We start from the raw sequence: 16,221 nt of genomic DNA, 5'->3' as shown, positions 1-16,221 counted from the left end.
ATCATAGGATCCATATAGTGGATGTAATAGGAAAAAGCTGAGGCTTCCTGCTGCTTTTTCATTCCTTCTTCCACAGCATGTAAATGAACAATCTGTGAAAGTTGTTTTGAAAGAAAGAATCCTGCTTAGAGATGAAAACTTGACATCTAACTTTGTTCTGTATAGGTATATAGAGTATAGACTATATTCAAGTGTTGAGGCTGGCACAAACTAATTTGGCTTGTGCTAGAAATAGTGCTATAAAAGGAATCAATATGCTTTATTATTTATTTGTTCATTGCAGCATACAGTCAAAACATTTTATAGAGGTGAAAACCAGCCAGTAAAGAATTAGTGTTGCTTTTATTGCTTTTTCTTCTGAAATGTCCTCGATGCTTTCTTGCCAAGCAGCTACAGGCAGAAGGCTGTGGGGGTGGCTATGAGCCAACTCCAAAATGTTTTATTGTTGTGGAAAAATTATTTTAAGTACTTGCTTTACAATGCTGCTTGAGGCATGCCTGCTTCTGCTGACAGCACTCTGTAGCTTTTGTCTGGTTAAATGATATGCTTTACAAGATTTTTTAAGTAAACACATAAAAAGAACAATGTCAAAACAGTGTGTTGTGAAATGCTCTTTGGAGCAGAAAGCGCACCATATGATGTATTTTTCTGTTGAGCAAGATCAGTGACTGCATGAGTCTTTAAATGTGCCTGATCACCTCTCTGTGTAACTCTGGGCTTTGTTGGGAAATGTGCAATGTTTTTTTCATTCATGCAGGAATAACTGTGTGTCTGACAATCTTACAGTAAATTCTTTATTCTCCCAGGGATGAACGTCTTAAGTAGTGAAATATACAAGAGAGTATGAAACCATCTATCTTGACAGATTTTCAGGCTGTGTGAGCTTCCAAAGAGTCTTTTCTCACAGCTATGTTGTTGGCCTGTTGCGTAAAAAGTCTCTCTCTTATTTGACAGTTCCAGTAATTGTAGAAACCCCACAGTTTTCCTCTATGCAGGTTGCAATGAAGCTGCCATAATGCTTCACCTTTGAGAGTAACTGGAAATTTCCGATTTTGTTCCAGTTACGCAGCAGTTTTTCACCAGTAACAAAGTGTAGATGCTGGACGAAGAATCGATTCTCCATATTTCTGCAGCATGAATAACTGCAAAGAGTTAGGCTGCATTGGCTGATGCACTGGAGGACACAGTAGTGAGATAGGTGACCTTGATGCCCTCGACCGTGCTTCTATATCTCATGACATACTTTTATTTAATAAGGACTGTGTTCAACATTTCTCAACAAAAGACTAGCCTTTACCTGTTTTATAGTAAATCTAATGATTCATGACATCCTTAACCTGAAGCTAAAAGGAAAATGACTGTCGTTGTGGTAATGATATGTCTCAGCTTTTATCAGCAGAGGTATGTATTTTGATTTTCCATTCTCCCAAAAGAAAGAGATATTGTCCTGCTTGTTTTCCTGTGGATCTGTAGGTGAAAGGTCACAGGTTTATGGTCAGGAAGTCTTTCTGCAACAAGAGCCCAGAGGCTCAATGCGCCGAGCCATTGCCGTGTTATTCTGAAACAGGCCTCTTCGCTGTAGAAAGTGCTGCTAAATATTTGGGTATTAGCCTGCCATTGTTTTCCTGTGTGGACCTCAGCCTCTCGTCTCAAGCCGAATGCCCTGAAGATGATATAACACTCAGTGCAATTTGATCATGGCCTCTGCGATTGAACCCAAGCAGAGAGTGCAATTTCAAAGCCTGCTGAAACTATTCAAAACACCAGCGGCCCGTTAACGGCCCAGGATAATGAATTCCATGGCAGTGCGGGCCTCTATGTGTGGGAGACTCAGAGCTTAGCTAAATAAACCTTGTCTGGCTGAGTGGCCCCACTGGTGCCTGGCCCTATGGGGACGAGAGCAGCCTGGTTTCTCACAGGTCACTGGACATGCTCAGTGTTCATGACAGACTCATTTACCCTAAACTCACCGTTCCATCCATTAGCAACATCCCACAAATCACACCTCTACTCTGTCACAAAAGATAGGCTACTGTCTGCAAGGGCATTGTTCGTGGCTCAGCTTGAAATGACAAACTGCGTCTACAGAGGGCTCATAGGAGTTGTGCTGGTTGAAGCTGATAGCAGAGATCACTAGTCTTCCCTGTGGTGGGAGTGACAGGCTCTGATTTTTTTCGTCTCTCTTCATTAACTATTCTCATTTGCACCTTATGTGCAGATCACCATCGCCACTCGACATGGTTCCAAGCAGTTCAAAGGCGGCGTTGCTTGGAAGTGTGCACGCCACCCCAGGAGTCGACGGGCCTCAGACACCTGCAGAGTAGTGGGTGCTGAGAGCTTGGGCGTGTTTGGATCAGGGACTGAATTTTCCTCTGAAGATGAGGAAAAGGTTTATGGCACGTTCCCATGAGAGTGTCTCTTGCTCTTTGAAGCTCCTGTCTTGGTGGCTGCTCTTATCTTGGGAAAGGATTATTTTATCTCCTCCTGTTCCTTTCTTTCTCTTCTTCTTTTCTCTCCCGCTTTCCATCAACTCAGGTTTTGTGCGGATCGCTTAAGAGATCTTCTCCTTTCCTTTGCACTTTCACTTCTACTCATTTACTTTTTCCCCCCTTTCAGAGTACACCCATTCCTCTTTTTTACCACCACCCCCACTCTCTTCTCTCTGCTTCCTCTGCTGCACCCCACTCTCTTTTTCTTTTTCTCTATCTTCACTATTCTACCCTTCCAACACATGACAGACTGTGTAATTAATGAGCATCATAAACCTCTCTTTCTATTAGCTACCCATTAGTAAACCTGGCAAGCCTGTCATTTTGGACAAAAACACACAGCTCCTTCATTTGATCCTCACATCAAAGGGGGAACCCCACTGTTTTCGGCTGAATACACTAATTGTGTCCTCGTTCTGGATAGGGCTACACCCCCACCGCTTCAAAAAAGCAGCCAGTGCCGAGTGCAGATAGTAAAGAAAAGTACAGAAGCAGAAAGTATTGATTATACAGGCCTAAATTTGGAGAGCTTTTGACGTTGGAAAAATTCAGTCATTGTGTTTATTTCGTGTGTTTATTTACCTAACATCGCTTCAGTTTTAATGTAGACACTAGTTTTGCAAAAAGGAAACGTCAGTAGGCTTAAGGGCCTTTTTTAGGGTTTAGCGTTTTATATGCTGCTTTAAGTTAAAAAGGAATTTTTAAGTGGGACAATAAGGATTCCCTTAGTTCACACTAATGTAAATTATGGGCTCAGATCTCTTATTAAGACATATCTTAGGTGTAAGATCTTTTAAAATTCTAATGTTAATGATTTTTTGTGCTAATATGATGATATATATGATGAATATGAAGATATATGAAGATTGTGTTTAAACCACACCCTTCCTGCATCTTATGCGTGTACAACATACAAATGCGTCCAGGAATATTGTCAGTCCAGATTATTTCCATTTCCTCCAGTATGCAGAATGGCAAACGCATGGCAGGCTGTCTTTCCCTCCCTACAGACCCTTCGCCTGACACATCACACGCTGGGCCACCACAATGGGCTGAGTCACCACCGCTGCAGGAATCAACACTGTACTTCAGTCGCGATTGTCTTCTGCCCTTTACAACATCTATGCCCTTTTGTTCTTCAAGATAAAGGCAACAGTCACATGTTTGAGCTTTAAGCGCCCAGCAGCTGCTCTTCTCTCCCTCTATATGCTCCACATCCCCCTCCTCACCACCAGGCAGTATTCCCTCCGGTGAGCTCTCCAGGCATCAGGCCCCTAACATTGTTACAAGGACATAAACACAGACAAACCATTAGATCCCCCTGAATCTGGCCGTCTGAATGCCCCCTATTATGCCTGTTTCCAGGGAGAATGCTGAGTTTTATGGTGGAATGAGCTAGAGTTGGCCACCAAGGTAGGAGCTCCCCCAGGTCAATAAATACCTACATCAATCAGGCAGGTGCCTAAAGAATTTAGCTTTTGTTCTATGAACCTTTTCCATCATAAAAGAAGAAACACAACAGACACATATCCAATGGATTTGACAAATGCCTCAATAAAAGCCAAATATCTACTTTATAATTCTCTGATTTGATGATGTGTCAAGATAAAATAACTGCAACCCACGATAATGGGGATTGATTGGAGGTTTGGGGGTTCGCGTTCATGAGATGGAACTCTGGCTTTAAACCCCCACCACCTCCTCTCTAGCAGGCATCAAAGGCGAAGCTTGGAAATAGGGCCCGCAAAGCCATCTCTCCGTTGGCCTCTTCAAAGGACAGGAAGTGTGTCAGAGGGACAGGCCTTCTTTCCCAGCAAATTCAGGCGAGTTGCTATAATAACAAGCTCATCTGTGTCTGTGGCAGGCTAGTTCAAAGGGGAGCCTGATTCCTCTTGGTACAACGTGTGATGATAGAGTAAGGATGCGGAAACCACTGTTTAGTAGAAATGCAACTGGAGGGCTCCATTAGAGAGATGTGTCCAGTGTATAGTCACATCCCTAAAGATGTGAAAATCCTTCCCAGAAAATTGGGGCCTGATTACATTTTTGATCTTGACTTCGCCAGAAATCATCTCAACTCAGTTATATTTGCATATGTCACCTCTGGCTATTAGCTGCTAAACTATGCGCAGGAATTTATAGGACCTCTTCTGCAGGTAGATGATGTATTAAACTCTAAGAAGGCTCAAGATGAATTTACAGTTGTGTGTTAAGGGGTTACATAGCCTATGCATAGGCGTATGTGTGTTGGCTCTGTAACTGAGTGTGTCTCTTAAAAAAATGTAACTACATGTTGGGGCTACAGCTGCTATGAAGACACCACTAGAACTATGGCTACATGTGTGTTCTCTTACGAGTTTCTGATGTGGGAAGAGATTGCTGATAGTGAAGAAAACTGTTGGAAAGTTAAAGAAAGAGCTGTGACTTATAATGCAAGGTTTAACTGCTGTTTGTTAGTGATGCCAACATGGCAAATTCCTTAAGTTGCACATGGTAGATGGACTGATCATTTAGAGGTCATAGCACCCAAACATGTGGAAGCCATCCACTAAAATGCTGATACATTTTGACATTTGAGCAGCACTTCCAACAAATTCGTTTGCTTTTACAGATGTTTAGTTTCAAGATTATGTCCTGAAATTGAACAAAGCCTCCTCTAAGATTTTAATCTGCTTTTTTTTAGACTCAAAAGAAAAAAATTACACCATGACACAGAAATGGAAAGTGAAGAGTTCTGCTCTAAAAATAGACATCAAGCATTTGAAAGACACAGTGTGTTTTTTACTTGATTGATAACACAAAAGGAAAGGAAAGGCACTACCTTTCACACCAGATGACAACTCTCAGAAAAGCTTTTTGAAGGAAAATTGTTGCTACACAAATGTGTTTAAATCTGTTGCGAATAAAACCTACTGCAGGGACACTTCTTTTAATCTTAGGTGATTTATTGGATTAATTAAGCAAAAACCTTAAAAAATCTTCAGCACTAGGTAAAAACACTGTACGCTATATTTGATTTTTATATATAATAGTGTGAAACAGAGTTTCTGTGGGTGTGAACAATTAAGGACACACATTATGAATTGGCAAAATGTGTCTCCCATTTCAAACCAGTGAAGATAAATATTGTATTACAGATCACAGATCTGTGTTTTCTTTCATTTTTATCTCAGAAATATCTTTTTCATACGAACATTTATTTTCCAAATCATAGAATGATTTTTCTCTTTGATCGTTTTTACAGCATTTCTGTGAAAAAGGACAATGTTGCTGATCTGAGATCATTCAACAGTCAGAAAAAATACATGCATGTATTTTTGTAGTATACATAGATAACTATTTTATCTAACTTTAACTTACTTCATCATTGCTTTAATGACAAGATCATGCATGTGGGATGTGTGTATGTTTATTAGCCTATGCTGTCACACTGAGCCTGGCATGACATGTGGCACAGTGGCTTCTGTCTGTTATTGAAGACTTCAAAAGAATCTTGGCCTGCTTTCATCTGCTGCCTCAGTCCAATAAGACTGTGATTTTTAAACCTTATTTTCATGTCAAAGACCCCAAACAGGCAGACGGATGCTGGCCACAGAACCCAGTGTGATATGATTTTGCCCCTGTGAAGGTTTGTCAGTAAAATGAACAGCCTTATAGGTCAAGAGGGAGTCCAGTCATTGGATTGCTGCTTGCAATGTCTATAAAGGTGTAACAAAATATATATATATCTTGTAGCCTAGGTACTGCTTTGTGATGTAATTAAATCATAGAAGATTAATCACATCTTGCTTCACTGAAACTTCCCTGTGGCGTTTGCTTATTTTATTTGCACTCAAATAAGATGTTACAAACTACATTGTGTGACTTGGACTCATTTGAGCTGAGGAGGTTTGGTCCCAATTAACCTGCCACTGCTCAGGGACCCCTGAATGTACACGTGGGAGTCCCCACACCTTTTTTTTTTCTTTGACAGGCACTGACACTGTCAGTGCGTTTAAATGCTCTCGTTTACAGTCTGAGGTGAAGTTATCCTGATGCCCCGGTGTCTGGAAATCAGCTTTTCTTGACGCGTCTTGTGCGCTTTGAAGAGAGAAAAGAGGGAGGACAGCTGAGTGAGCTCCGTCCTGCAAAAACAAGTTAGCGTCAGTGAAGACACGGAAGTCGTGCTCCATCCACTTTCACAATAAAACACAAATTAAAACAGGCTACAGCATTGATACAAAGTGGGCTTGGTTTAACTACAACTATCTAAGATTTACAGGAAATTAAAAAAAAACGTGTGCTCCGAAAATGATTTGGTTTAGTATAGCATAATAGCATAATGGGCTTATTTATTATTACTATTTCTAAACCTGTGAAGCCAACGTGTCTCAGCCGGTAAGTGTTTTATTCTGAAAGTTTGGACAGGAAATCGTCGTCGTCCTGTGTGTGTTGTCAGCGGCGGCGCTCCGGATCAAAGGCTCGTTTGGCTCTCGGGTCGTACGGTCCTGTACTGAGCGCAGTCTGCTCTCGGTCTCTACGGACGCTCCTCTGTCTGGATATCGACAAAAAAAAAAAAAAACTGTTTTGGTTTTTTCTTTGGATTATATTCTTCTGATGGTTTTCAACTCCAACTCGATGCATAGAAATGGGTAAACTGCACTCGAAACATGGTAAGGTTTGTTCTTATTCCTGAGAGAAATCACAGCTTTTCTTCTTCTGTGAGACTTACGAGTAACACTATTCATTGTTCTTCTGACTTTCTGTCCTCCCAAAGCCGCTATTTGTAAACCGAGGGAGAGTCCAGAAGGTAAGAGCGCTTATTTTCAACATCCCAATAAAAGTATCGTGTGTATATTTTTTTAGTCAGTGTGTGAACAGTTTGTTTTTAGAGTGATCTCTCTTAGCTCTTTGAAGATGGACCGCCTATGGAAAACATGAGTGTAGTTTGAAAAGATATATAGTTTATAGCTGCTAATAATAATAATAAATAATAATAATATTTCATGATTTGTTTCCAGGCGACAGTTTTGTAGTCAATGCCTGTTTGGCGAGAAAGGGAATCGACGACTGGCTCGTGAAGCAGAAATACTACTGCACGAGCTCTCGCCTCGAGCAACGGGACTGTCACCACAAGAACAACTGCGGTCTGACTGCACGGGTGAGTACGACCACGTCCACGCACGAGGTTCACATACATATGTATGTATGGTGGAGTGGAAATGCCTGGTGTCCTCCCGGTGCTTTGTGCGTATTTCACATAAGGTGTGCCAACTGTGCGCTTTGATGCTTTTCCATCTTACACGAGGCTGCATTTGGTAGTTTATCTCTTTTTTTTTTTTGGTAGTCTTGCTCTTATGATGCACAGAAAAGTCTTGATAAACTTTGCTCGTGGACAAACTTTTCATCCTGGCTGAGACAGTCAGAGTTTGTTTGTTTCGCTGTTTTCTGTTTTCACGCTGCCAAAATGAATTGATGGATTTTAACTCTCCTTTTTATAGACCTCTCATCCACTCCTCTAGGGCGCAAATGTTGGTATCATCCCATGCACTGATCTGAGGGTTTCTCTTTTAAAGGTAACAACAGGTCAAGCCTGAGTTGAAAGCATTGACAGTCTGGTGGATTGTAAAAGCTGGGGGAAGAAATTGTTGGAGGTCATGCTTGTTTTTGTATTTTGGTATTGCCATAAACACTGTGCTGTTGTTGTCAAGTGAGGAAATCCTTTGGAATTGCTTCAGAGGAGCTTTAAGCCTCTTTGGTTAGCGATGCCTTCCTCAAAAGGCAGCATGTCTGAAGAATTTGAGCCTGAGAAAAGACAAAAGGAAAATCAGATTCTCCACCCACGATCCAGACACTTTGAGCTGAAATCCATCTATCTATTAAGTGCAGGATCTCTTGGAATTCAGCACATTAGAACACCTACATTGAATATTCTGTTGTGATGTTGTGTGGCACGATTTTCCTCCTAAAATACTTGACAGGTCCTTAAGAAGCTTGCCGTTTTGGGCACGTAGCTGCTTACTTTCCCTCCGCTTTTTATGACGGTAAAACTCTGGCGTTTACTGCACAGAGCAGTTCTGATGTACAGGTCATGGTTATATTTAAATTTAAACTGATTACCATGCAAGCAAAACACAAATGCACATAAATCTGAATTCTTGAAATGAGCTGTCTGTATGAGGATTTATCGGCACACTAGCACGGAAGGCAAACTTAAGACGGAAGTTTTAGGCAACTAAAATATCTACTGATCCCTACTAAAGTCAGGTTTAAAGTCCACTATTTTGTCCTTTACAGCTCTGTGTTTTTAAAGCCAGCTGTGGTGTAGCATGGTGAGTTAGTGATGAGAGAGGTACTGACCCCTTTTGGTCATGGACACATCTGTGCCAGCTTCACTTCACAGACCTGGAAGGTTTGTCCACTAATTATACTGTCAGCGTTTGCACTGCCATGTTTCTCCAGTAGCCCAGAATGAACAAACAACTGGCTCAGTTGGCTCAAGATAGGGTCTTTCACATTTTTTACAAGTTTCATGGCCAGCGTAGTTTCTCGCACAAGCTTGGAACAGGGCGGTGATGTAACTGTGATGTCCTACACACTGGACCTCTAAGTTCAAATCACTTGTTTGTGCCATATAACTTTCTCCAGTTTCTACACATTTAGGAAGTCATGATATGCATAATGGTAGAAAATCCTTGTTCACGCGTGGAGCTTTTCACATGTCGACACAGATTTCTGGATTTAGTAGCCATTTATTTTTCCCTCTCATCATTCACAGTGACACTGCTACTGCAGGGTAGCGTTGAGTTGTAAAATAATACCATTGTCAGTTCTCACGCGTGCTTATCATCTCCACTGCTAAGGAGAGACTTTCTATGTTTCTGTATCTACGCACATTATCTCAGCACCCTAAATAAATGTTCTTGACATTTTACAAGATGTGCGCTTCAGTACTGTTGCTCCCTTAGCTGCATGTTTCCTAAATCCTTTAAAACTTTATATTGGTATGTTTTTAGATTTGTCATGTGTAGTGTAATGCTGCATTCCAGACAACTGGGAACTCGAAATTTATGACCTCCTAGAAAAAGTACCATGGAATGCCACTCAAAGTCGGAGTTCCTACTTGTAAACTCTGGGCAAATCCTTCTACCTCGACTTCAAGAAGAAGCAGTTGTCAATCAACAGGGGTGGTGGCTAGGGCGTATTTGTAGACTACAGTATTTGTATAAGGCTAGTGAATGGAAGATACGTTTCCAAGTATAAAAATGCCATAAAATGAAACATACAATGGCATCTGTTACCTCACGCATCGTTTTTCCTCCGCTGTTTCATTTATATGCAAGGCTGCACTGCTGAGAGTTCAATTGTGCGTACACTTGCCAAAGAAACATCAGTTTGTCACGGTCAGCCATGTATTATTTTTTTGGCGTTGTGCACCTGGAGCGCTCGAAGGGTCGAAAGTTGGAAATTTCAAGTGGGAAATTCCGACCTCTGAATTTGACTGGAAAGCCACAATAAGCACTATGCGAAACGTTATGATTTCATCATCTGTGTGTCTTAGAACATTTCAAGCAAATGTTTTATTTGCTAAACGACACACAAATGTTATGAGGTCTGAAACATTTATAGATTTTCATTCATAAATTAAAGTAATTTTTACTTCAAGGGTATAGTCTAAAAATAATCTTAAATTATGAATAATTGTTCAAAATGAATCTACATCCCTCTGTGACACGCTTTAACTGTATTAGATGTCTAAACGCTCTGTGAGAAGAAGTTTAAAAGCTCGACCCTGCTGTGCTTTCAGACAAAAACAGAAGCTAACCTCTTAGGTGAGTGAACGTGGATGAAACTCACTTAGCTTTACAAGCTGTCTATATTGTAAAGAATACCTGGTGAGACAGTTATTTATAGCCGCTGTTCTTTGGGCTCCCCCCTCCCAGCTGAAGCAGGGTCCAGGAGAATGTGGGTCGGGTGTCAACAGTAGGGAGTCCACGCTTGGAATTCTTTTGATCTGATCTTTTCCAAACCATATTCCCGGCAGGAACAATGCCGGTTTCACACAAGTCATTGTTCTGAAGAGCTGCACACATTAGCAGTTTGTCTTCATTCATGGTTGTAAATTTGAAATTGTGTGCACAGAAAGACAGAGACGTAAAGATGCACTTGAAAGCTTAATGATGTTTCCATGCGGACTCTACACCCATTCATTAGTTCTGCAGTCAGATGCAGCATTTGTTTCACAGACAGTGAGTGAGTGAGTGGTGTGGGCAGGTGTATCTGCTGGACTCAACACATGAGGGCCAGATCATGTGAGCCCCTGGCACACTTTCTCCCCTGTGTACCGCATCGTGTCTACACCTAACCACAAATTTGATATGTTATGCGCACCCTGCAGAATTATGTTGCTGACATAGATATTAATAGGGTGGAAGGTTTCCACAACTTATGACTTGGAAGTTCAAATTTCTGTTGGTTAGTTTATTAGGTTGTTTTTCTTGGCATCAGATGAAAGAAAAGTCCCATCATGTTTAAAATAATCTATTTTCATGGTTATTCCTCACAAAGTAACCCCCTGTCTATTCTTAAAATCCCCCTCCCCCTCTCCTAGTTCTCCCCGCGCAGTCTCCATCTGTTTCTGCAGTTTACCCTGTGGCCCTGTGTTGGTTGTGGCTGATGAAATGAGACTGAATTTGAAGCGGGCCATGCAGGGAGGTGTTGTACTGACACTGATGGCTTCTCTTCCCCCCACCCCAAGAAGCCCTACCCTCTCTGTCTTTCCAAGCCACCTCTCTCACAATTGTATAATTTTTTTTTCACAATGAGTTTCCATCAACATGTGTGGAGTCGTAGACAAAAAGCTAAGGTACATCTGACAACAGAATGCAACTCAAAAGTGAATCACAGTTAAACTTCTGCCCGTAACCCCCTTGTCTAAAAGTTGGTTGCCAGTGCTTTGATTTTCTTTCTTCTTCTTTTTTTTAAGTATAAAGGTTTTTTTTTTTTGGAAGTAGGCCTAAAGCTTTTAAACGCATTCCCTCAGCCTCCGAGTCTGATAAAAGACATGGCAGGTTTTTGCGCCCCCTTCGTCTTTTGCTTCTGCTGTTGTGCTTTTTCTCTCCTTGTCGTTCCCACAAAGCGAGGGCCCTTGTCTAGAAGCTGAAAGCACCTTTCAAATGCAGACTCCTCTTCCTCTTTCTCTCCTTCTTTCTGTCCTCTCCCTGTGCGTTTTTCTTTTCCCACCGGCTGGCCTCTTGTGCGTGCTGTGTGACGTATGCCCCTCTCCCACCGGGCTCTACCCCCTCTGTGCTCCCAAGGGACGGAGGGCCTGTTGTTGCTCTTTGAAGAGGCTGGAAGAAAAGTTTGGAGCCACACTCTAAAGAGAAGAAAAGCCTTAGCCTTTGGGGAGGAGGGGTAGCACCTGGCCATAGAGGGGCTCTGTGATTTTTGTTTTGAATTTTCCCATGAGAAGATGGGATGGAAGTCTTGGGCTGACGTCAACTTAGCTGGGGGACTGGGAGGTTCGAGGACACGCAGGTGGCTTTAATGTCACATCCGGCATCGTGTGTCACATAGATTACTAATAGCTAGAGAAGTTTGTCCTGTGTGACAAAGCAGAGCGGATAACCCTCGGCTGTGTGACTGGCACCTTCTGGAAAGGATTTCTGTGAAAGAATGATCAGTAGTGAGTAGTTTAGAGTAAGGTAAAGCTCCAGTGGCATGTAGGCTTTTGATCAGGTTTATCCACTTTCCTCCTTTTTTTTTTTTTTTTGTGCTAAAGCGTCTCATCTCTCTGTGTATTTCACAATAGCCATCGGGCAGCACATACTACTGTCTGATTTCTATCAACAAACGCAACGCGTCAGCTGTCACTGCAAGGTGTCATTAGGAATAAAAACCTTTTTATCTGGCATCTTAATGGTATGAGAGAAACGGTGCTCATGTACTATGTGCAAATCTGTTTGTGCGTGTGAGCGTGAGCGTGCAGTATGTCTGGAGTCAGCTGTACGGATGCACTCCAGAGATCAAAGGCTTCTGGGGGAATGTGCTCTAAATCTCAGGGGATTAGCAGCTGAGATTGTGCTTTGTTTCCCCAAATATATGCTCAGTCTGAAGCGACGGATAGCTGTTGATCAAAGTGTCTCACCACCTTTTTCACAGTTACATTTAGGCTGGAGGCTTTTGTTCCACACTTGAGAGTGGCATTTATTTTACAGCTCTAAGAATTATTATTATTTTTTTTTTTTAGGATGTTCAGTCATTTAGTTTCCCTTTGTTTTAAAAACTGGAAGATAGAACTGCATATTAAAACGGCTTGCAATTGATAAGCATGTGAGTAAATAGTATGAATAGTGTGATACACTGAGCTTGAACCGTTTGTGTATGTATGCAAAGTTGTTTGAATTGTTGAATTTAGCTGAACTTTCGGATAATGGCCAGCTTCATGCAGCCAATATGACAGATCAAAGACTTCTGCAAGTACATTTTGTTTAATTGCTTTGATAGATTGTTTTAATGAAAGGCAGTATTTCAAGAATATGTTTCCATCTAACAGTGCATTGTCATCGATCTGTGTTTTTTTTTATTACAACAAATTACATTGAAGAGAAGTTCTTTCACTGCATTAGCAAAAAAAAAAAAAAAAAAAGACAAAACACCACCATCCAAGTGCAAAAATAAGCTTGAATTCACTTTTGGCATTATACACCTGAGCACAGGTGTATCTGGTAACATTAATAAAGGCTCAGGTCAATTAAGTGTCCCAGTGAGCCAGCATACAAAATACCAAGACCCTGGATCGAGCTCACCTAAATGGAATGCGGCAAATAAAGTTATTAGTTACACCTATCAGTTTGTACTTAACTATAGACTTAAGACCTTTTTGAAAGTAGCAAAGTAACAAATAGTTTTCTCCGGGATTGACAGGCATGTGTGTACGTGTGCAGATATAGGAGAAGCTCTAGGTGACTCGGGCTCCTGTGGTGGCGCTGAGCTCCTCTTGAGCTTTCTGTGGAAGCTCAGTGCCCATTTTAATCACCCACTTAAAAGGCCCTGCTGAAGTGGGTGTTTAAGTGTTTAAACCCTGAATAATTCTCTCTTGTTTGTTTATCAGGTTCCCCTGCGGGTTGCGCTCTGGCCCGTGCAGCAAGCGCTGAATAATTTGACTGAGCGCTCAAAGTGACGCTCAAATAGGACGACTTGAACATCTGCATAAAGCAGCTATCGCGCTCTCATGAGAGTGCGTACATGCACAGTACCGTGCACGCTCACTTCCGTGCCATGAAGCACGCAGGCACTCACAGATATACATACACGCATTATCCATTTGTTTTCCCTAATATGTGAATCCATTTGTCACTGCTAACAGACGTAGAGTCCCAGCGTGATTCCCTTCCACTTGTTTTTCTTGCAAACTGTTCGTAGGGAAACACCAGTGATGGACTCTACAGCTTCCACGATCCTGCTGTTGTATTTATCCTCCTTACGTTTGAGAGCTTTTGTGACCAGGGTCCTAAGGCCACCTAAGGTAGAGGGAATGGAGGAAGTGGATTTGGGTAAACAGAGTTGGGAGAGCATTGTGCCTCCCACAGACAGAGGTTCCAGGGCTCTTCAGCTCTTCCTGTGGCGCCAGGCCTGGAGGAGGTCTGGATTGTCTGTTAGGGGATGTTTTTGGTGGAAGGAAAGCTAAACAGAGGAGCGGCCCTGCTGTAGGAAAGCTGTCCTACCCTGGTGTGTTTATGCTCCACAGGTGCCACAACCTAAAGAGGACCTCACCCTGTAGACTCTCAATGAAGCAAGCCAACCCCATGCTCCCCAAAGGGCCATTTGCCCTGTCCATCAAACTCACCACTCCCCAACCTACTTTCTTGCTCATGTTGGGAGAAAAAAAAGGCACCTAAAGAGTTTTAAAGTTTTTAAGGGACTGCTGTGACATAGAGGTTCTCTGTCTCTTCATTTTGTAATTCATTTGCATATAAGGCACATGCAGTGGAGCTGTGAAATGAATAGGTGTGCATGTTGACTGGATTCTGTTCATTCATATAAATCATTTTTGTAGTATTGCTGCATCAGTAGTACAATTTGGTAGCCGCTTGCAACTGAGTAAGCTACTCCACTGTAAGTTCATTATGGTGAACAGTGACACAAGCCACTAATTCCAGTCAGCTATGAATAGAAACCTGCAACTGGCACCAGCACACTTGTATATAGTAGTTGAAGTGTCTATTTCTGCTGCTGTGTTTACTTGCAAAGTTGAAACACTCTCTGTAATTACAGAGATTTTAGGTCCACAGTTAAAAGGTCAGATGTGAGGGATGTTTAGAGGTAGTGGCTTGTGGCTGGCAGGATGTCTGCTGCAAACATGCTCTGTGTGTGTGTGTGTGTGTGTGTGTGTGTGTGTGTGTGTGTGTGTGTGTGTGTGTGTGTGTTAGTCAGTCTATGGACTCATACTGTATGTCTGCATAGGCAGAGAGCAAGAACGGCCACCTTGGTGTTGAGGTCAGTTCCATCTGGCCAACATGCACACGTCAGAGGTTTTCATAAGTGCCACCTACCACATGGAGCTCCGCTGTTGATTGCAGTGGTTTAGCAGCTGTCTTTGAATTATATAAGATGGGCCGGTAGTTATAGACGTTACTGACAACTGTCATTTTGAAGAATTGTAGAGATCTGATTATAAAGATTAGCACTTATGACATCTCCTCATTATACTTTTCTTTCACTGTGTGTAGCAACTGGATTGCATCCAGACTACACAGTTACACTGAGAGTGCAAGCCTGACAAAACCTTCTCAGTTGCTCAGATAGTATTATGAGCTAAAACCATTATCTATTTCACACATTTCAGCTTTTGGACACTTGTCTAAGCCCACTGTCTTCTCTTAAGGTAACGTACAGGTGACCTGAATGAAATCTTTAAAGACAATTGAATATTGTGGAAACATCAAGGACCAATTGTCTATGTACTATTTTGGAGTGAGATCCTCGGGCTGTAGCTGCTGACATGACAAGTTACACAAGTGTTTCTTTTCATTTGGCTGTGGTTAAAGGTTGAAGTGGCTGTCACTTTCTTGCTGCCCTCAAGGTAGACTTCCTAACTAAAACCTTGTTCCACCCACACTTTGCAGCACTTGAGACTGGCGTCTGAAGCCACCCAGACGACTGAAGGACTGTCTCTCCTCAAAGAGAGCTTTGACTAATTACTAAAACCCTCTAGACACAGTGTAGCACACTCACTGCTTAACACGACATGCATAGAAGCAGGGCATGTTGCCAGCCAGTTGTCTTAAATGTATAATCCATCCTATTTTTGCAGTAATGATTGACATTCTGTAAGCCCACGTCACCTTAGCGCAACTGCTCTGCCCCTTTTGCCAAGGAAGTTAAAGGTTCCAGAGCAAACTAATTCCCTTCATGAAGGGTGAGATATCCTATTGCTGTACTAACCGCACACGCTTCTGGAGATGAGGTGTGTCATTTTGCATAAGACTCCCTCTCGTCTCTTTTTCTCATTCTTTGTAACTGAGCTTTACTCTGAATTCAGAGGGCCATAATGTTGTGATTTGTTACTCTTGGCAGGCGGAGACCACCTGTAAATCAAGGCCAAGCGACAGGCTGTCTCCATTCCCTTCCAAACCATAGCTTCCTCTTGGGAATGCAAGGTCTCAAAGTGGAGTTCGTTGGCTGGTGGAGAATGTGCTTTAAGGATTCACCTCTAGTTCAGATTCCGCCGTTAACTCTCCGACTCCCAGGG

The 16,221-nt window shown here is 42.1% G+C and overlaps 1 protein-coding gene across 1 annotated transcript in view; it reads left to right on the top strand.

Annotated features, from left to right (window-relative positions):
* The first annotated feature begins 6,936 nt into the window (after positions 1–6,936).
* The window catches only part of nkd1 (NKD inhibitor of WNT signaling pathway 1), a 29,595-nt gene continuing 20,310 nt past the window's right edge, over positions 6,937–16,221 (top strand). The window contains exons 1-3 of the mRNA XM_027281768.1: positions 6,937–7,141; positions 7,246–7,278; positions 7,490–7,629. Coding sequence (XP_027137569.1) covers positions 7,117–7,141; positions 7,246–7,278; positions 7,490–7,629 — 198 coding nt within the window. The 5' untranslated portion in view covers positions 6,937–7,116. The remainder of the gene's footprint in view (positions 7,142–7,245; positions 7,279–7,489; positions 7,630–16,221) is intronic.

This window comes from Larimichthys crocea, chromosome VIII (genome assembly GCF_000972845.2).
Source record: "Larimichthys crocea isolate SSNF chromosome VIII, L_crocea_2.0, whole genome shotgun sequence".
NCBI classification, from domain to species: Eukaryota; Metazoa; Chordata; class Actinopteri; family Sciaenidae; genus Larimichthys; species Larimichthys crocea.
The sequence above is the reverse complement of the archived record's forward strand: the minus strand, read 5'-3'. Positions and strand labels throughout refer to the sequence as shown.